Consider the following 22501-nt stretch of genomic DNA (forward strand, 5'->3'; position numbering starts at 1 on the left):
ATAAAACAAAATAAAAACAAACCAACAAACACGAAAACACCAGACATCATGATACAGACTTATAATCTGCACCAATGTTTTTTCGAAATTCTGTACACGAAAAGTGAGCGCGAGAGCCCTCGGTGCGCCTGCTCGGTGCTGAAATCAAAGTAAACTTTATTGTCATCTCCGCTACATACAGTCCAGTATATAGAGAGACGTGACGACGAGGCTCCAGTTACAGCAGTGCAAGAAAACAAACAATATATATAAGAAGAGTAAGAAAATAAATATACACTTTAGGACTCGGGGTAAAGGGATCAATAACAATTTAAAATTTACAGTTTGATGATTTAAAGTCTCGAGGGAGTGTTCGCCCAGGGCGCCAAACAGGCTAGGACCGCCACTGAAAGGAGGTAGGAACCGTAAAAGTGTAAACTACTCCTACTCCTTTTCGAGCATACACATTCTGTAGACATAAATATATACATGAAAATTTGATGGTTTTTAAGTTTTGTTTTTTTTTTTCTTTTTTTCTCTTGTTATTTCAGTTATATTTGCATGTTCGAAATAAAATTCTATTCTATTCTATTCTAATAATAAAGTGAAAGATGTATTTCACCATTAAATGTAAGTTCTCAAACAAGAAACCGTACCGGAAAGAATTAGATCTCTGACTACAATTTGTTCCTCTCACAACAAGAAAGCTTTAAAAACCAAAAATATTTGTAATATTTTTAATCTCTTTATTTAATTATTCGGCGTCACAGCATCTCTCGCTTTTGTCCCCCTTTTAACCTGTATTTCTATCCTATTTGTTTAATTATACATACTGTTCCACTGTATTATAATTTTGCACTATAATAATACATTGTGTTCTCCATGCTTGCTGTTGTTAAAAAAAGGTTTTTGTTGAAATAAAGTTGGAGAAAAAAAAGAGAAGCAATCGTCGTCATTTCCGGCGTTTCTGTGGCGGGAGTGTGCAGTGTCAGTCCACGTTAACGATGGCCCGCGTTTTGAATGCCATTGTGGCCGTGTGCCCTGACCGGGGCATCGGCAACAAGGGAAACCTGCCATGGCACCCCATTAGGCTCAGGTCAGTCCCGCCGGCCGATGTTTCTGTATCTCTTATGTCGAGTATCTGTGCTTATATTGATTAATCGACGGGATTTCTGAAATGAACCGTTTTGTATGGCACTGTACATCGGCTGTGCTACATTTTTAATCACTGTACATATCTTCAGACAATCACTATGCTTTGGCTAGATCTTTGGTGAAGAAAACATTTTTAATATCATATCTGGGTAATAGACGTGTACAAGTGACTTTGGCAAAACCTGACAGCAGCTTCTACACTGTGACAGAAATGTTGTTTCTGGCTCAAAGTGACTTAATATCATTCATGACAAATAAGTCTCAGATGTGTTTGGCGGATTATAGGCCAACAATTCATTCACAACAGTTTAAATATGGGACATTTGTTGGTACAAGCTAAGTCTAACCTAAGGTCAAGCGAGCTGATGTAGCGACGTTAAAATGTACGTCTGTAAACATACATGTTCTTTTACAGTAAGGAATTCGCACATTTCCGAAAGATGACAGCAACTCCGTCAGTGAAAGGTAACTCATCTCCACTTTGTCTTTGCTTAGTCACAGGTCAAAGTTCTCTGAGTGACCTAACTTAAACATGAACATAAAGCAACAAGTGTGCTGCTTGTATCGAAGGGCCAGGGTTGAATAGAATAGAATAATTCTTTAATTGTCCCACAAGGGGAAATTTGGTTGTAACAGCAGCAAGAAAAACACATATACAAACAATGCTGCTTGGCTACAATCTTTCCTGATTAGGGATGGGTACCGGTATCCGGTGCCATGATGGCACCGGTTCTGACATAAACGGTAGTAACCAGACCGAAAAGCAGCGCACATTTCGGTGCTTTATTTTTTTTTTCCTGAGATGTGATACACTTTGAATTCTAGCCAATCATTTTACGTTTCCGGGGATAGTAGGCGGGTCCAGGTACGTACGTTCTTTTAGAGCAGAGCTACAGATTAAAAATGCCCAAGGCGAAGCGGTCAAAAGTCTTGCTGTACTTCACAGCAAAAGATGCAAACTCAGCAGCCTGCAACAAGTGCTTTAAGGTGATACTGTGGAAAGGAGGTAACACCTGAAATCCGATGAAACACCTGGCGACGCATAGCGTTTTTTTTAAAAGCCGAAAAATGATAGCTTGCTGCGAGACCTCACACCGAGCGCATCTACTGCAGGTGTGGTGCCTGTTATCGGACGAAGAGTTAGCAACATCCCCCAAAAAGCTGAAGAGTAGAGTCCTGGCCCCTAGCCCTGCCAGTGTAGCAGAAATGATGAGGATGATGATGGCAGCAGCAGCCGTTCTTCTCTGCGTGAGTAGCTTAATGTTGTTCGTGTATAATTTACGTTGAGTAGGCTAACCACGTTATTACATTAATGTATGTAAGGTGAACTAGCAAACACCATCATAGCTACATGCGGCTGTCTTCTTGTTTGATGGCAGATACTCCCTTCACCCTGGCCAAAAAGGCAAAAATGACCAAATAAAAAGTGGGAAACAGTTAAACATGAGAGGTTTTTGGATAAAGTTTTTGTTTTTTCCATTGTTAAAGCACTGCTTCCAGCCAAGAGTGATACCATATATGCCCTATAGCTGCAGAAAAGGCTAACATTGTTATCTTTTTACTAAAAAAACAGCTGAACATGAGAGGTTTTTGGACCAATTTTGTGTTCTCCATTCTTTAAGCACCGGTTCGAGCACCGTTTCAAAAGTACCGGTTTGGCACCGGTATCAGATAAAACCTAAACGATACCCATCCCTATTCCTGATACCAACTTACAGTGTCCTATCTCTTTAAGACTGCACCTTACTCCACCCTTACCCTGTCCCTCCCTCTTCTTGAGGTACATGTCTACCACAGCTATTTCAATCTTTTTTTTTTTCTTTGCAAAATTCACCAAGATTCGTCCTTCTGGATTTCTGTGCTTAACATCATACGAACCCAACACATACTAGTTACCTCTGTTATTTTACCTACATGTTGGTGAAAGAACACGACTTGGTGTTGGTGCTGTCTATGGTAGAGTATCACTCCCTGCTCCTGTTACTATGAATGATGGTGTTTTTGTGTAACTTATCTGTTACAATGGCCTATAATTTTAATAAAAAGCTCACACATGCCAAAGCACATAATTCGATTCACCCACTAATTATATTCACAGTATTCATTCAGTGTGTCTTTCAGGATTCGCTAGCTTAGTTTAGCTCGTAGCCAGATCTCTAGCAACATGGCCTCTCCACCCGTCCCTCCTGCACTTTCCTGCTCAGTGTGTCAGAAGTTTAGTTACTCCTCTGCCTCCTTTAGTAATAATGATACTTGTACCTGTAGTCAGTGCGACCGAAGCCACCCTCATGTGTTGAGGAGCAAACTCTGGTTGTTGGCAATACTGTTTTGAAACGTAAAAATAATAAACGTGATAACCTCAAATTACAGAAACAAAACCATCTAGATAGTGACTATAAAAACGATTGACCAAGTTACAGGTATTGCAGCTCATTTATTTAACTTTTTCTTTGGTGTGTGGGGAGACATACATGGTGTGCCCATCAAAAGTCCCACGCCTGTCTGCATGGATTCTGAGCAGGGCTGAGGATTCGGCTCCCACATACTGATGGACAATTAATAACTGACTTATGAAATTATTTGTGGGACAGATATAATTGTGTCAAACAAAAATGGGCCAGATGTGGCCCGCGAGCCATACATTTGACACTCCTGTTCTGGATCTTGTATCTGGCACATATGGCATAGAAACTGAACACTTAAGAGTATTTCCTGACTGTTTTCCTACTTTTGTCTAATCCTTTCCTAATAACATTTAAATTAATGGATTACACAGCACATCAGAGTAAAATAATCTATGCTATATTTAGATATTTATGGGATATATAGAATTCCTTAATCATTAATATGCAAATTGTCATGACCATTGATCAAAAACTGATCAATGACCTTGAGTACCATTCACACAGAGTTGGGGAATGGGTGCAATCATAGCATTGTAAGATGTTGAAAGTAAGATTTATCTTACTTTCAACATCTTACAATGCTATGATTGCACCTCATGGTTTATTTCACTCACTGCTCAATGACGAAGTTTACGTCATTGGATCCAAGCAGATTTGTGGAAAGTGCGATTTCTTTTTTTCTCCCCTCCACAAAATCAGAAACCACATGACATTCTTTTTTTTCTTTTTTTTAGCAACATCCACATAAACTAAACAACATGGTAAATAATGTGATGTGCTTTACACTATCATTGTGAAACTACATATTTTGGAGAGTGGTATATATCAAAAAGTAATTCACTGTGTATCATAACACACTCCAACTCAACAGATGTAGCTCAGGATTTTTGAGATAATGACATCCAGAGTAAGAAATGCTATGGAACTCCATAGTTAACCTGTGTGTGAAGAGGACTCTCCATTTACATGAACAAATTGAACTCTTTTAGATAGATATGATACAAACCACTGTTGGGCAGTACCTGAAATACGTACTGCATGCTTTAATAGGATATTGTGGTCAGGGTTTTGGGTGGATAATGGGAGGAGAGAAGCTGCAGAGAGGCATGTAAGACATCTCTGCTTCCTCCTCCCAACTCCAGATAATCACGTTTTGGGGTGGTTTAATAAATTTGGCCAGATTTCTAGAAATGAGAGCTGCTCCATCCAAAGTGGGATGGATGCCATCTCTCTTAACAAGTCCAGGTTGGCTCCAGAAAGTTTCCCAATTATCTATAAAGCCCACATCATTTTTTTGGACACCACTCAGACAGACAGCAATTTAAGGAGAACATGCAGCTAAACATGTCACTCCTGGTCTGATTGAGGAGGGGACCGGAGAAAAAGGACAAAACAAAAGACTGGGTGGTCAGCTACCAGGATTTTTTCTGTAATTTTACACATTTATTTATTACAATTTAAGTCTGAAGAGTTCTGACAAATTTCAGTTACATATTTAACTTAATTACACAGACACAAAGTGGAGTTTCACTTGTTCGTCCCACTTAAGATCAAAATGGGCGGTATGTGGCCTGTGACATAAAAGGAGTTTGACACTCCATGCACTGGAGATTGCACGCTAAAACATGTGATAATAATAATTGATTAAATGAATTCAAAACTTGTCTTTGTGCAGGCAAGCAGAATGTGGTGATCATGGGCAAGAAGACGTGGTACTCTATCCCAGAGAAGAACCGACCTCTGAGCAACAGAGTCAACATTGTCCTCAGCAGGAAGTGCAAGTATTTGTCACACACAGTTGGTGCCATTTCACGGTGTCACGTTTTATCATAATGCCCAGTTTGCAGTGCATTGACTTCCTGCGTGTCTGTGTGTGAGGGGGGGGATTTTATTACTCAGTGCAGAGTTTTGCTACACAAAGTATTGCCCTGTTCTAATTGACATGCTGTAACTGGTAATTCTGGTCCAGAGTGCCCCCTGCAGGAGCACACTACTTGGCGTCAGACTTCAGCTCAGCCCTCAGGCTAATCGAAACAGAACTGGCTGATCAGGCCGATCAGGTCTGGGTTATAGGAGGCAGTTCTCTCTACGAGGTATGTTTGTATTCACTTCCACTTTTTTTTTAGAGTCAGAAATTGGTCATTTTGAATTAACCAAAAAAAGAGTAGGCCAGGCTAACTGATTACATATTAATAGTCAGCTGGACTCTAAATAGTTACTCCAAAATGGTTTTTACTGTCACACTGGTGACTGCTACTATTACGGTTACAGTGGGGCAAAAAAGTATTTAGTCAGACACCGATTGTGCAAGTTCCCCCACTTAAAATGATGACAGAGGTCAGTAATTTGCACCAGAGGTAAACTTCAACTGTGAGAGACAGAATGTGAAAAAAAAAAATCCATGAATTCACATGGTAGGATTTGTAAAGAATTTCTTCGTAAATCAGGGTGGAAAATAAGTATTTGGTCAATAACAAAAATACAACTCAATACTTTGTAACATAACCTTTGTTGGCAATAACAGAGGTCAAACGTTTACTATATACCAGGTTTGCACACACAGTAGCTGGTATTTTGGCCCATTCCTCCATGCAGATCTTCTCAAGAGCAGTGATGTTTTGGGGCTGTCGCCGAGCAACACGGACTTTCAACTCCCGCCACAGATTTTCTATGGGGTTGAGGTCTGGAGACTGGCTAGGCCACTCCAGGACTTTCAAATGCTTCTTACGGAGCCACTCCTTTGTTGCCCGGGCGGTGTGTTTTGGATCATTGTCATGTTGGAAGACCCAGCCTCGTTTCATCTTCAAAGTTCTCACTGATGGAAGGAGGTTTTGGCTCAAAATCTCACGATACTTGGCCCCATTCATTCTGTCCTTAACACGGATCAGTCGTCCTGTCCCCTTGGCAGAAAAACAGCCCCATAGCATGATGTTTCCACCCCCATGCTTCACAGTAGGTATGGTGTTCTTGGGATGCAACTCAGTATTCTTCTTCCTCCAAACACGACGAGTTGAGTTTATACCAAAAAGTTCTACTTTGGTTTCATCTGACCACATGACATTCTCCCAATCCTCTGCTGTATCATCCATGTGCTCTCTGGCAAACTTCAGACGGGCCTGGACATGCACTGGCTTCAGCAGCGGAACACGTCTGGCACTGCGGGATTTGATTCCCTGCCGTTGTAGTGTGTTACTGATGGTGACCTTTGTTACTTTGGTCCCAGCTCTCTGCAGGTCATTCACCAGGTCCCCCCGTGTGGTTCTGGGATCTTTGCTCACCGTTCTCATGATCATTTTGACCCCACGGGATGAGATCTTGCGTGGAGCCCCAGATCGAGGGAGATTATCAGTGGTCTTGTATGTCTTCCATTTTCTGATGATTGCTCCCACAGTTGATTTTTTCACACCAAGCTGCCTGCCTATTGTGGATTCACTCTTCCCAGTCTGGTGCAGGTCTACAATTCTTTTCCTGGTGTCCTTTGAAAGCTCTTTGGTCTTGGCCATGGCGGAGTTTGGAGTCTGACTGGTTGAGGCTGTGGACAGGTGTCTTTTATACAGATGATGAGGTCAAACAGGTGCCATTCATACAGGTAACGAGTGGGGGACAGAAAAGCTTCTTACAGAAGACGTTACAGGTCTGTGAGAGCCAGGGATTTTCCTTGTTTGAGGTGACCAAATACTTATTTTCCACCCTGATTTACGAATAAATTCTTTACAAATCCTACCATGTGAATTCATGGATTTTTTTTTCACATTCTGTCTCTCACAGTTGAAGTGTACCTCTGGTGCAAATTACTGACCTCTGTCATCATTTTAAGTGGGGGAACTTGCACAATCGGTGGCTGACTAAATACTTTTTTGCCCCACTGTATATAGTGACGCACTTCAAGAGAAGCTGCAACTACACACCTTTCTCTTTAATTATGTTTTGATCATCCAGGAGATGATGGGGAGCACGGGAATGAGAAGACTGTTTGTCACTCAAATTCTGAAGCAGTTTGAATGCGACACATTCTTACCTGAGATCAGTCTGGACAAATATCGTCTGCTGCCAGAGTAAGACCATCACACATGCTTGGCACTAGTTTATGCATATTTGTCACACATTTCAAGTCATTAAACAGAACTAAAATACCCCTGAGTCACACTAATTGTCAGGAATCCTCGAAGAACAGGCCGAGGAGGAGGGGGGTGTGGCAGCAATTGTCCACTCCAAAAACACTCAGATGGAGTTTCCCTGATGCTTAGCTTTGTCCACCCTAGCTGGAAAATCCAGAAAACTGTTTTATTTCTTATTTATTGTCCACCAGGCCCTTACTCGAAGAAGTTGTACCATTAATTAATGCTTCAATTCTTTAATATGATCAACCTATCTCTATTAATTGGCTACGTACCACAGGCTGTCAAGCTGGCAGTAGCAATCACCTGACCCATCTGTCAGCTAATTATAGGCCATTTTCCAACCTTTGTTTTTTCTCAAAAGTTCTTGAAAGAGTAGTTGTCAAACAGTCAGTCAGGTTTCAGAGCTCATCATAGCACAGAAACAGCTTTAGTGAAGGGAAAATTATCTTCTTATGGCCTCTGTCAGTTTACTTGTCTCTGTGCTTATCCTTATATTTTATTACAGTGGTTAGAGCAGGGGTGGGCAATTCAAGGCCTCGAGGGCCGGTGTCCTGCAGGTTTTAAATCTCACCTTGGGTCAACACACCTGAATCAAACGATTCGTTCGTTACCAGGCCTCTGGAGAACTTCAGGACATGTTGGCTGTATCCCAATTCAGGGTCTGCAGCCTTAAAGTACGCAGCCTCAACGGTCCTCAAGGGCCGCGTACTCAAAGACCGCTAAGGCCGGAAGAGTGAGGGTTGTGAAATGGGACGGTCTAGCCTCTGTCGCGCTGCCCAGGTTGCCTAGCAACCATGATAGCTGGAAACGTAGGATATATGGGACCACGAAGTCTACACTGCCACAGCCTTAAAATTCAGGGAAATGAAGGACACATTTGAGGGCCGCATTTCGAGCAGCCTTTGAATTGGGACAGCCTTCGGCGCACCACTGTGACGTAATCGGCCTTAAAATGCAGCCTTTAAGGCTGCAGACCCTGAATTGGGATACAGCCCTTGAGGAGCTAATGTAGCCATTTAAATCAACTGTGTTGGATCAAGGACACATCTAAAACCTGCAGGGACACCGGCCCTCGAGGCCTGGAGTTGCCCACCCCTGGGTTAGAGCATGCTGATAGGTAAGGTGATGCACTGCAGTTGTTTGAAACATATCTATCTAACAGTCTCCAATTTGTTTGTTTGTATTGAGAGTCCTCTTCACACACTTAATTTCTTGTGTGTAAAGAGGATAATTTTGGGAGTTCTACTGGATTCTGTGCTAGGACCAATTCTGTTTACACTATACTTATGCACTATCATTAAAAGGCATAGTAAACATTTTCACTTCTATGCAGATGATATCCAACTTTTTCAATCCATAAAGCCAGATAACACACACCAATTAATTAAACTTCAGTGATGTCTTAAAGAAATAAAGACATGGATGATCTCTAATTTACTCCTTCTAAAATCAGATAAAACTAAGGTTATTGAACTTGGCCCTGAAAATCTTTGAAATATAGTACTGAATGGGAAGTAGAGACTTCAGCTTCCAGGCCCCTCTTCTGTGGAACCAGGTCTCATTTTGGATATTTTTGCATATAGATTGGATCAGGTGACCCTGAATCCTCCTTTAGTTACGCTGCAATAGGTCTAGGCTGCTGAGGGATTCCCATGATGGACTGAGTGTTTCCCTTTCACTCACTATGTGTTTATACACCACTCTGCAATTAATGATTAGTTATTATTAATCTCTGGCTCTCTTCCACAGTGTGTCGTTGTTGTGAAGAGGTTTCTTCCTGTTAAAAAGGAGTTTTTCCTTCCCACTCTTGCTAAAGTGTTTGCTCAAATGGGGTCATCTGATTGTTTTCTCTATTTTCTTTGTATTATTGTAGGGTCTTTACCTTATAATATAAAGCTTGAGGTAACTGTTGCTTGGAGTTGGCACTACCATGAGCCACTGATATTTGGAAGTTTTACTGTATTCCACCAGAATCCCATTTGTCCCATTGTGGGCCAGTGCATGAAATTCTTGTATCTTTGCAAGTTATATAATGGAGCCGTGTGACTATTTTTGTCCATGCAAGTGTCGAGAGGGAGTATCTGACACTACACAAAAAATAATAATGCAGTGCATCATCGCAGTACAATTTTTTTTATATGGAAAATAATTTGTTTGATCCTCTACACCGGGCATTTTGTATAGGGTCACATCAGCCGTGGCAGTTCATCTTGGAAAAACAACTAATCAACACATTTCAACTTTATAGTCAAAATACTATTTCAAGAATTATCTCAAAATTTGTACCTCCTTCTCAAAATGATCAATAGCATTTCTTTCTTAATGTGGCTCTAATACTCCTTGGTACACACATAACAAAGTAAGGAAAATGTTTAAGGTTGATTATATAATAAAGTGTTATGTGAATGATGTTGAAATTGGGTATTTGAATGTGAAATAATGCACTTGCCTCTAAACTTTATTTGCATTAAAGGTTAAAGATAATTTCTCCTACAGGTTTCCAGATGTACCACAAGAGCTGCAGGAGGAGAATGGGATTCAGTACCGATTTGAAGTCTATGAGAGCATTCAGGAATGAAGAGGCAACACAGAAATCAAAAAAGCTGATGTGATTTGTAAATGATCACCATTATGTAAATGCTGGACTTATTGTTTGGAACAGACGGCGGAAAACAAAAACAAACCTGTGTTAAGTAGTACTGGAATTGACCCACCACACTTCACAGGTGTGATGGAAGTGATGCTGGGACCAGATCTAGTTTGATTTGAGTTTGTTCAGTTTTGTTTTCTTCAAGTAACAAATGATCTTGGAAAAGGAAGAGGCATCTAAAGGTGTAGTCTCTCATCTCTTTTCTCATATAAATATCTCACAGCAAAGTAAACAAAATAAAGTGCAACTGTGGCCTCTGGAAAGTCACTTGTTTAATTTATTTATTATTTTGTCCTTTCTTTCCTTTTGCAATCAGAATTTTGATCTGAATGTACAGTGGTGACAAACACATTTTGCTTTTGCAAGAACAATTGTCAATTTTAAACAACACCTTATACATTTCTGATTACCATTTGGGGGTACAGAGATTTTGTTACCCAAGTAGCTTTTTCTAGATTGTGTTGACTGGGATTAAATTTTTCCTGTACGATGGATTTCAGTTGCTGATATTCAAGGAATTTACTGTTGCTAATTCTATAGTTATTCAAATGAAATACATTTGCCATCTTGTATAAGATGTTCTAGATTTTTTATCCCTTTCTCATACCATGATGAAAAACTTTTTCTTTTGCTGATAAATATCTGGATTGTTCCAAATGGGTGTTAGTTTACGAAGTTATTTTTAAGAATTCCCACAATCTGTCAGTGAAGAATTTATGCCTCAAGGCTTTGAAAGCAGTTTTGATGCTTAATACTGGAGCTGATGAAAGGCAAATTAGACATCTTTACTTTTCCAGAACATGCTTGTTCTAGGTCCAGCAATCCTGAATCTCTCCCCTTAATCCTAATGCTTCCAAAGATTCAGTCTTTCATTTACAGTCTGTGAATTCAGGCAACATTGTCTCTTCACTAATCAACTTGAGCCGCCTCCTCTACAGGAATGACACCAAGCTGAATGCCAAGCGTGAACGACAAATTGATTCACTGATCTACATCATCAGTTTTATTTTATATTACCTTTTTGACAAAAGCTTCAAAAGTTACAAAATGGATGGCTACACCAGCTAAATTTGCTTCTTAAGCACTATATGTTCACTAATAAGGGTAGGATAAAGCTGTCATTGTATAAAAGATGGCAATAGCTACCATAGAAAATTAGTTAGAGAAGCTTTGAGATGCATGTTCTCACCATCTCCATCTTAGCTTTTTCCAGCCAGCGATTAAATGTGTGAGGAAGCTCAGGACACCACACACTAATTGGCCAACGGCTTGTAATTATCAACTTGGTAGCCAATGATTTATATTCATCTGTGATTCTAATGAGGACCAAAATTTTAAAACTGAGCTTAATGTTTTAATCCATATAACTTCAATCTAGTGAACAAGCCCATAAAGTTATCAAGAGTGGTTCTTCAGGCTGGAGACCTACTTTTGCCCCTTTTCTCATAGATTTACATACAATCAAAAGTGTCTCTGAAATCACAGGAGTCACCCTCTGCTGGCAATTAAAAGAATGTTGGTTCAAGGATTGTTAACTTGGTAAAATTTTATTGGAGTGTTAAATGGCTCCAAAGTAAAGTCTACAAGGCTTCCCACTCTGACAGCTTTCAGCTGATACAAACGACCAGGCGATCGACCTCCAGTACCTGCTGGAACAAAACTGCCCCCAGCCCTCTATTCAAGGCATTTCATGAATAAAAGGGAGAGAAAATTGAGTAGTGTGGAGTAAGGGTTACTCATAGACGGCCTTCTTTACCTGTACAAATGCCAGCTGGTACTGCTCCATCCACTGGACCAGATCCTTGGCACCTTTTGGTCAGGTCTGACCACAAACCAGTGGTAGTAACCGGCAAGCCCCAAGACCTGCCTCACCTCTTTTTTTTTGTTTTAGGAATGTACTTACCAGTTACTGTACCTCCATCCATCCAATCCAAGAAAATTTGCCAGTAGCCCCTGGATGAATAAATAAACATGAGCAGTGCCTACTCGGTCCAGGAGCTTGCTGACCCGGGCCATGGGATAAGCGTCAAACTGTGAGACCTTGTTCACCTTACTGATACTCAACACGTGATGAATGACTGTATAATTGCACAATTATTTCTTCTTTGCAGCACCTTTTCAACTACCTCCTGCTGCACACCACAGCTCTCTCCTCTGGGCCACAGCAGCAGAGCGACAAATCATGCCCTGCCACAGCAACAGAGGAGAGCTGCCTCCATCCTCAAAGACCCCACACACCCCCAACACAGACTGTTCACACTTCTGCCCTCGGGACGAAGGTTTAGAAGTGTGAAATCCAGAACATCCCGACTCAACAACTCCTTCTTCCCCACTGCTATCAGACTCTTGAACAGCTGACCTATTTTAACAGTAATAATAATTTTTGCACATCAGGTCATCTTACATATCAAACCAGCATATTAAGCTCATAGCTCTTTTGCACAAAAATCTATTTAATACTTCAATTTTTGTCTATATTTATTTATACTATTTGTATTTTATCTGTTCTAGTCCTATTTGTACATATTAACCGGCATCTGTGTGTGGACAGCAGAGAAAGAATTTCATTGCACAGAGAAATTATTTTCTTTGTACACATGACAACGCTTTGAATCTTTGAATCTTGAATTTTTTCTTAATCATGAACTATAAACATTGATGAGGTGCATCTTTTGACTTTGCCTTTATTATAGTTTTAGCACTTTGATGCTGTTAACAGTTACATACTGAGCAAATATGATGATAGCAGCTAACCTTTGCCATGCCCAGCTGGACCACAGACCTTTATGGCATTGTCAAAAGGAGCAGGAAGTGAATTCTGCATGGGACAAAACTCTTCATGTTATTATTTGTGCAGCTATTAAGGATTCTTCAGCGATACTTAAAAATAACTGTTTTGGCAGGTTTTTGGTGGAGTCTAATGGAGTATAAAACTGGGCCCCATATGTAAATCTGAACCCTTCACACACATAAGTCTTTCTAACCTTCCCCTTTTCTGTTTTCAGACTATTTCTTCATGAAATGTTGAAATTAGAATTTACTTAATCCTTATTTTCCAATTGAGGTGAATTGTTCTGGAGCTGGTTCCTTTTATCCAACTCAAACCTGTCAATTCATCTTAATACTGGGAATAATGTAAAATAAAGCTCAGTTTAAGTTATACACCTTTTCTTAAGCACTGCTAAATGGTCATTTCCATCAGTAATGTTTTGAAACAACACTAATATTAAATAAGATATTAATATTAAATAGTACGCTGAAGCACACTGAATTTCTTTGCATCATTTATTACACAATTTGCCCTGAGGATACTCTTGTGAAAGATGAACTAGGGAAGACATAATAGAAGATATAGTACAAAAACAATGCACAGTGTATCGCCAACTGCAGCCCCTGTAACAAAAGCAGGGGCAGCATGTTTATTTTGTGAAACATCTTGCAAAACAAACTGAGTGTAGTAGTTTTGTGTTATTCAAGTGTTGCATGACAATTCTCTGTATCTTTTGCAGGATAAGCAGTTTGGCTTGGAAACAGTAACATATAAAAATATTTCTGGTGAACACCTTCAAAATATTGTCAAATTACATAAATTGTTACATATGGTTCTTTTTTTCATTTCTTTGTGTGTGTGTGTGTGTGTGTGTGTGTGTTTTTCAGTATTTGTCCTTGGTGTAATGGATCATGTGTGTTGCTCACAGTATACACATGTGCTACACTACTGTTTCTGAATATGGCCATGTGATTCCGAGCTTTTCTAACAAACTGACTTGTTATCGCCCCATGAGGCCACTAGGGGGCAACAAACACTTGGCAATCATAAACTGACTACAAGAAATCAAGGGACCATACCCTTACTTCCTGTGGTGACCTTAAAATAAACGTCTACACTTTTGCGTAGGCACAACCTAAACATAACATGACTCCCCAATCCTTACTCCTCACCAGCCACAAGAAAAGAGCAACAGCACAGTACCATTTAAGATGCTAGAATCAGTTTCTTTGCTCTGGAAGTAGGCAATGCCAAAACATAAAAAAAAGCTTCTGTTGAGCTTCCACAACAGAAATTTTAAAAAATACAATTCTCTAATCTAGGCTCCCTATTAATGAACAAGAGGAACCAAGGTAAAAAAAAAAAAAAAAAAGCAAAACAAAACAAAAAGACTCACTTCTGCTGAACTGCTGAAACGTGCTCGATATGTACAGTGGTGAAATATTCACAGTTCACTACTTAACAAAGATTATTTACAAAATCCTCTCGACAAACATTTCAGGAGTAAATATAAATAAATACATATTGGGTGATATCTTTTTCAGCTGTACTATTGTGCAGTTGATGGTTGTTTTTTGAGAAGTAACAGAGTGGAGCAGTGCTCCTGCAGGAGCACTGCTCCAGCCCACACAGCACTGGCATCCACCTCGAGTTTAAGATGGCACATGAAATTTGGAGCAGCGAGGAGAGGAGCGCTGCAAAGGAGAGCGTTAGTATCATCAACAAATTACTTAACAAGTGTCAAGTGTGGAAAAACTACTTTTGCAAACAGATCTACAGCATATACAGTAATTGAACATTTGAATTCTTCTAATGTCTTGATGCATTCTCAATCATCCAGGTAAGTAAATCTCCAAAAGTTGATTCTGTTCATCTGGACGTAGCGTTTTCAGTGGGAGAAACATTTCGTCACTCATCCAAGTAACTTCTTCAGTCTCAGCTGACTGCAGGTTTCCTCACTGAAGGAAACCAGCCCATTGTTCCTTCAGTGGGCTGGTTTCAGTCATTATGCAAATGTACTGTTTATAAGATTGGTGAAACCTGCAGTCAGCTGTGACTGAAGAAGTCACTTGGATGAGTAACGAAACGTTTCTCCCACTGAAAATGCTACGTCCAAATGAACAGAATCAACTTTTGGAGAATTTTTCTAACCAGTACCGGGCACTGTGAACAGCTAACAAATATGAGAAAACATCACGAATAAAGGGTTTTCTTAACTTTTTTTTAAAAACTTGCTTGCTATAAAATCTACATGTGACGCATATGTGTAATACTGCAGATATTAACTGTATGTTTGAAGTGGCACGATGTCCATATTTTTAGGGAATATTTGGGTGGTTAAGGCACCCAAATATCAGTGCATGTTATTACTGATTTAATAATCAATTACTAAATCAATTAGTAATCAATTATGCTGCAGAATTTTTTTCATTCTACTTTTGAAGGCACATTTTTGTTGTTTCCTTAGAAAAATTAGGAATGAAAACTGTTTGTAAAATGAATAAATTGACTCATAAATAACAATCTATAAAATATAAAGCTTTGCTTTTTTGTAGTGTCACAATAATTCCATTCCTGGTGGAATTCATTTCTATTTTATTTATATAAAATTGAACTAAAGTAGCTGGGTATCCTGCAGAGAGGTTTGCGGGGGCCACCCTCAGCTCAAAGGAAAACTGCACCTCATTTCCTAATGCATTTACCCGTCCATCCCGGAACTGTGTTTCTTTTTCTTTCTTGTAACTCTCTCTCAGCACAGGAACCATAGGATTCACAGGAGGACACTCTGCACCCTGAGTTTTTCCAGCTTTACTCTTTTATATTTTTAATAAACCAAACATCTTCTAAGTGGTCTGGTCTTTGTTAGTGGTACAAAAATGGAAATGTGTTGCTTGAATATAATTCATTTACATATTTGTTGTTGTTTTATAATAACAAGTGTCCTATAATTCTTACAGGTGAGTATTTTAATGCAACATTAAACCTGTCAGTGTGTTCTAGACAATTTCACCACATGCAAGATAGGTACTGCTGAAAACACGATGAAGAAAAACAGGTATGTAAAGATAATTATTTGTTTTTATAAACTTTTAAAACAATACAATATTAAAACCGGACTCCTTTTGATTATTATGCAATATAAAAACACATTTAAAGGAGCAGCATGCTATGACTATAGCTCTCCCCACATCACATCTGCTGGATAACAACACTGAAGACCTGACAAACCATCTTCTTGGTAGAAGGCTTGTACAGCTTTCATTGTGGGGTTTTTTTTTAACCATAGGTGATGGTTACTCTGCGTTTAAATGTTTGCTGAACTCACACGTTTTTATTAGCAAAGCCTTTTAGCACTGTCCCATTCGCTCATAGCCTTGCTGTCCCATTTTGGGTAAATGAGAAAACTAAAAACGGAAAAATTATATTACTGCTTTAGTTGTTGTACATGTAGTACATTAAGCTTGCCCGCTGTTTAACCCGTGATCTTTTGCAGCCTGCGCTTTCCATGGTCAGCTTCCTGTTTGATGCTTGGCCCAAATATGCCACCATGTCACTGGTGAGGACATGGAATATGGATTATGCGGTTTCACAACCAGGGTTTAGCAAAAACGTGTTCGTTTTCACATAGGCTACGTCAGGAGAGAAAATACCCATGATCCACTCAAACTTATGCCCAAGTCACCTTTATTTCACACAGAGCTTTTTATTAAGCTGTAGATTGCGTTTCAGGAAGAGTAGCTCCAGAAAAATTTTAATGATGCTAGTAAATTTTATGACAGTTAATGCGTGTGGTGTTATTAAGAGCAAGGCAATAATTGGACCTTTAGGCCAGCAATTATTGGAAATTTCCATACCTAAGCGGGCGCATACTGAGGTGTAAAATGGGACAAAAAATAATAAACTTACATTTGCCACATTATTTTCACAAAGTACCCTATCAATACAAAAAATTCCTAGCGTGGTCCACTTCATGAATGGAAACCGGTTATAATTTTCGGGGAGGCTGAGACACTTGATAATTTACAACTTATTGTCTGCGGCGTGAAAAAGGGACTATCCAATCAACGAGCGATCCAGTGCCCCGAGGACATTTTTCCTGGGCTCCCATTGGCTCACTGGTACGTCGATCTTAGGAACGGCTCGCGCTAGGTTGCAGCGCAGGTGAAGTGTTGACGGTGGTTCATAGGGCAACAAACAGCAGTGTACGCCGCCGGGAGACATCAATGCCGGAGTACACGTCCATTCAGGGAACGGTCTGAGGAAGACCATTACTGGGGCTTACATGGAGAGCTGAGGCTGAACATGACGTTAACGTCCTTAATGATGTACATATCTCTGCTTTTACTATTTATTTTGTATGTATATAGTGGGTTTTCTGAAGCTGCGCCCCGCATCAGTACCTACGATGCGTCGTCTATCTCCGGGAAAAGCGGCTCAGCCTCCGATGCCTGGGATACCTTCCGCAACGACATGCTTCGCAGTTTACCAGAGAGCTGGTTCACTCTCTCTCCTTCAGCCGGACTCGCACCGTTGCCGACTATTGTTTCAGCCGACCCTTCCACCACCACCACGGCCATCTCCAAAACGCCAACCACGGACCCGAAACCCACCCCCACCAGCACAATTCACGCCCCTGATGTTGGAATAATCCCATACACTAAAGAACAAACAACAACACCGTTTTCCAGGCTAACCGGCGTGCGCAAGCGGTCCGCCGACGCGCGAACATCCCTCTTCACTCCGGAGAAAATGCTGCAGACCTTGGTGTCCATGGTTTCCCAGCGCACGGCCAACGATGCCTGGGCTGCGGATAATATCGGCACATCTGTTACCTCAGTGGAGAGCAGCCAGGGTGAGTCCTGTGAAGCAGGAACCTTTGCAGATTTAACATTTGTGTTGCGCAGTCACATCAGTAGGCTCGGATGGTGGCTCCGTGGGTTTGACGCATCCACCGAATTAACCAGATTGCAACAATGGGCAGACGCCTCAGAGTGCTTTGAAAATAAGCAAGAGCCTAGATGCTTCCCCTGCACAGCTCCGTTCTAACATAGGGTTTCATTTTTAATTATTATTATTTTAGGACGAGTGTGACATATATTACATTGTTGGGGTTGGGTGTGGGGGGCTTGAGGGGGTGTGCAATCCTGTTGTTGTTCACTCAGTTTCTCCAATTCACAGAGAATTCATCTAAGCCTTGATTCTGTATAGTCAGAGCAGCCATGTTTGCAGCTGACAGGGAATACGCTGCTCATATAGCTGCTTCATCTTCTCCATTGTTGTTTGCTTGGCATATTCAGAACAAGGCCATCCAAGCAAAATGGCTAGGCAGGCCAAGCCATGAATGAGCAATGACAGTGGGGGAGTCTGCCCCCTCCTCCTCCTCCTCTCACACCTCACACACATCTCAGCATCCATGGTGTTGTTCTCCAGTCTGCCACAAATACCGCACAAATGTCCAAAATTCACCTTCAGCAGATGGTGTGTCTTCGTGCTTTGGCTTTCTTTTGCCCTTATCCTGTTGTAACCACTTAAAAATGGTTTTTATGTGTTCTTGTTCAACACTGTCTATTCCCTTTTTGTCTGTAAAAGCTTCATCCCCTATCTGCCCGGGTCACACTGTGTTCTGCTTGTAGCTTTATAGTGCACTACACACACCAACACGTACACACACAGTTGCACACCTCCTGAACCTAAGTGTAAAATTCAGGCTACTGTATTTGAATGATATTGGCTTCCCCACACCAGGGGGTCCAATCTAGTCATGCTTTTTTGCAGTGACCCCTTTGTTCTCCTCACTGTGTCCTACCTGACTGTCAGCATTCATCCTAGTGATGGTGGCGGATTAAAAAAGTTGGTTGTGGTGTGCTGCAGCCATAAATGGCTATTGAGAAATCTCCAGATTTGACTGGTTTGGGAGGAAAGAAGTAAAGCTTGGGTTCTGGTTGAACTCCTGGTAGATGGGCCATTAAAGATGCACAAATGTTCAGTGGAACATTGTTAAAGAACATCTTCCATTTTGACTGTTTCGAGTTTGATTTTGGCTTAACCTTATAACAGCAGTAGCGTTATGCTAAAATATACATAAGAGGCCTAATTTGAGAGGCAACATGTTTTAGTTTCTGAAAGTGGCATATATCTAAAATACAAACTAACTCTGCCGCCAACTGGATCGTAGTTGACCTGGTGGATGCTCAGAGGTTATTTCTTGGTGCTGGATCACAACTGTATTCCAGAAATGAACACAAGCACAATATTCCCCAGCTCTGACTTGTTATGTTATGGAAATGGAATCCCTCAAGGTGTTCATCTGTGTTGTCAGGTACCTGCATGTTAGCAGGGGATCCTGTGGGAGCTTAGAGGCCACATAAACATCCTGGAGTCTTTGTCTTGTTCCTCAAGCCAAGAGGCTGCCGCCATCAGGAAGTGCTTTTTCAACAGGGGGTGGATGCATGGGGGTCTGCTTGGTCTGCAACAGTGTTTACGCAAGCGGCCCTTTACAAAGTAACATCCACATCAGCATTATCCATTTCACCTGTAAGTGGTTTTACTGTTATAGTTAGCTGTGAGTGTCTATAAGTCTATAACATCCACATAAACAAGAAAAAAATTCTATTGATACTGATTAAACGTTATCAAACAACATTTTTCGAGTTTATTTTTCTTTTCATAATATCTAAGTAATAAATGTGTAAGTCTGTTTGAGCCATAAGCGTTCTGGTTGGACAAAATAAGCTTTTGAATTGGTTTACCTTATTTTCTGTCATATGCACACTGTCACAATGGTGGATGCTCACATGAAAAAGGAATGATTGTTCAAATAATGAGGTTAATGTACCTACAAGTAATCCCTGTCAGCTAAAAGCTCAGGCTACAGCTCGAGTTTCAGGCAAGTTTTTGTGCTCTTGGTTATATAGAGGTAATATCCCTAATATGGTCACCAGCCACAGCTCTCGCTATGAGCACAAAAGTGAACAGACAGTCGCTAGTAAGATGGGTTAAAGCCAGTGTTGGGACTAACGCGTTATTAAGTAACGCGTTACAGTAACTACGTTATTATTGTGGTAACGAGCACGGTAACTAGTTATTATGCCAAAATCAGGAACGCGTTAGTCGTTACTGGGATTTAGATAGGGTCGTTACTCGTTACTTCGTGTGGTGGCTATCGCGGAGCTTCCACAGATTCAATAACATTAGCAAGTGGTGGAGGCAGCAGGTGGAGGAGGGAAAGGGGACGCAGAAGGAAAAGAGACCCGAGGTCCAAGTGTGAACTGAACTTCAGGTAAGAAGTTATGACCTGCAGTCTATCTGGGTCAGATATAAACCAAGTTTAGGTGGAGTTTATTTTCGTTATTCTGACTTTTTCCGTACTGCGTACTAGCTAGCATGACGGAGTTTCTATACAGCTGGGTGGGTGCTATGAAGTTAATGATGTTGAACTTTATTTTGTTCATAAGTTATTAGAGTTGCCAACCGTCCCGTCTGGTATTCAGAGAAAATATTACGCGTTTCTTATTGAGGTGAAAAGGAACAGTTTGTCCCGTAATTCAGCTACAATGAAAAAGACACAAAGCTGGAGTTATTCTGTCTTTACGCTGCACAGCTGCCTCTTCTTCTTTCATTCTCCCCCCTCCCTCTCCCGTTTCTACTTCAATCATGAAAACTGATCAGTGATCAGCTGATCGGCTCTCTTGTTTGTTTATCGCCCACTTTGCGCCAGAAAGAGGAAACCAGCCGATGTCGCCTTAAACAACAGCAGCACGTTTTAGCTTGATCAGCTGTTGTTATAATTTATTTAATATTAATTCCTAGTATCAGCTGATGTTTGCTGGAGCCACAGCTGCAAAAAAGCTGCTGGTCATAATATCGGTTTGGTTATCTGGTGAGAGGGAAACATGAAGATGAAACCAGGAGACGTCCTTACTGAATCATCAGAGCTGAACAGGTGATGGAGATACAGGTTTACCTTTTAGGTGACATAAATGAGTTGAAGGGAAGTTATGAACTGTTTCTGAGAGACAGATAACCCCAGGATCCTTTTTAGGTAGCTGACAGCTGGTAACTGTGCAGGTGCGGATCTAGCAAAGTTTTGCCAGGGGGGCCAAGTAGGGCATTAACAGGGAGAGGGGGGCACAAAGAAATACTTTTCTTTCTTATTCTCATTTAAAATGTCCAGCTTTTAAAAAATAATTATCTGAATCTTACAACAAAGGATTGATAGATTGATGCATATATACCATCAAAACAGTGAACATCACTGTCACAACAGCGTTTGTTTTCATTCAAAGACTTTATGATTTTTCCTATAATGGTGGGCCAGTCTCTAGTCAAAATGCCCGGGCCGATTTTTTGTCCCAGTCCAGCCCTGTATGCAGCTCATCTGCAGTCTGGTGTTACTTACATCTTCCTATTCAGAAGGCAGAATTTCTGAGTTCTGAGTACAATCAAAGCACCACGACTGCAGTTTTTGTGTTGGATGTAAAAGGCGCACATGACGCTGTGACGTAGGCTAGAATCATGGCAGCAGTCAATGACGGTCCAGGCGTGGGATTTCTCTCGTGGAAATATGCACATTATTTGTTCCTTTCTATTGGTAGGTGGCACAGTGCACTTGTGGCAAGTAAGCAAGCTAGAAGACTGGCAAAGTTGTGGAAGCAACACATTAACAAGAGAATTCTGAGTAAAACCAAAGTTACTTTCCCTAGTAACTAGTTACTTTGAAAGTAACGAGTAACTTGAAGTAACTGAGTTACTTTTGATAGAAGTAACTAGTGATGTAACTAAGTTACTATTTTAAAGTAACTTACCCAACACTGGTTAAAGCAGAATGAAACAAACAGCTTTGTCTCAGTCAAAAGGCAAACTGAGGAGGTGAGCCAGGGCCTAGTATATATTAACTAAGAATGGTTTTCTTGCTCTAGTAGAGTTTAAGTATTGAAGTATGGAGCTAGAAATAAATGAGTGAGCAACAAAGTTAAAATGTTGAACTTTGGCTGGGATCACAGAAGCCCCACACACCTGCTGTTCAGACCTTCTGTTCATAATTGACAGCCAATAAGAAAAAAAAGTTAGCCCAAAGAGGAAAAACAGGTTCTGCACGCGAGCAGATAAATAAAGATTTTTGAACTGCGATTCATGCATATATACTCTACCAGAGTGCAGGAAGTGTTAGCAATAGATCCACTTTAAAGTTCAGTCAAAATGCAGCATATTTACCAAACTGCTTTCTGGATCCTTTTTCATGTTAGTGAGGCATTTAGTCATTTCTCCTTTTAAGTCATTTGATCCACTTTGTTACGTGAACCGTGAGGTCAAAATGAAACACATGGCCACGTGTCAGGTCATAAATGGAAACTTCAGCTGGCCTAGTTTAGATTTGTAACTTCAAAAACCCAGACACTCTCTATTCTTGTAGCGTGAAGGC

The 22501-nt window shown here is 40.6% G+C and overlaps 2 protein-coding genes across 4 annotated transcripts in view; both read left to right on the plus strand.

The window, feature by feature from the left end:
- Positions 1–919: 919 nt before the first annotated feature.
- Positions 920–13717, plus strand: dhfr (dihydrofolate reductase). Of its 2 annotated transcripts, XR_014877103.1 has the most exons (7): positions 920–1075; positions 1550–1599; positions 5215–5320; positions 5509–5632; positions 7479–7594; positions 10157–12343; positions 12422–13717. XR_014877103.1 is itself a non-coding variant. In XM_085179272.1 (6 exons), exons 1-6 carry the CDS (start codon positions 984–986, stop codon positions 10236–10238), a joined length of 570 nt encoding a protein of 189 aa, XP_085035398.1. In that variant the 5' UTR covers positions 920–983; the 3' UTR covers positions 10239–13717. The 2 variants fall into 2 exon arrangements, 1 of the variants encoding a protein (XP_085035398.1); XM_085179272.1 differs by having other exon boundaries at positions 10157–13717.
- Positions 13718–17236: 3519 nt separating this feature from the next.
- The window catches only part of LOC146507197 (multiple epidermal growth factor-like domains protein 9), a 55276-nt gene continuing 50011 nt past the window's right edge, over positions 17237–22501 (plus strand). For both annotated transcript variants that reach the window (XR_014877102.1, XM_085179248.1), the window contains exon 1: positions 17237–17932. Coding sequence is in view for 1 of the 2 variants with exons in the window: in XM_085179248.1 (XP_085035374.1) it covers positions 17383–17932 (550 nt within the window). In the remaining variant the exon portion in view is untranslated. The remainder of the gene's footprint in view (positions 17933–22501) is intronic.

The sequence above is a fragment of the Neolamprologus multifasciatus genome, chromosome 12, assembly GCF_963576455.1.
Source record: "Neolamprologus multifasciatus chromosome 12, fNeoMul1.2, whole genome shotgun sequence".
Taxonomy (NCBI): domain Eukaryota; kingdom Metazoa; phylum Chordata; class Actinopteri; order Cichliformes; family Cichlidae; genus Neolamprologus; species Neolamprologus multifasciatus.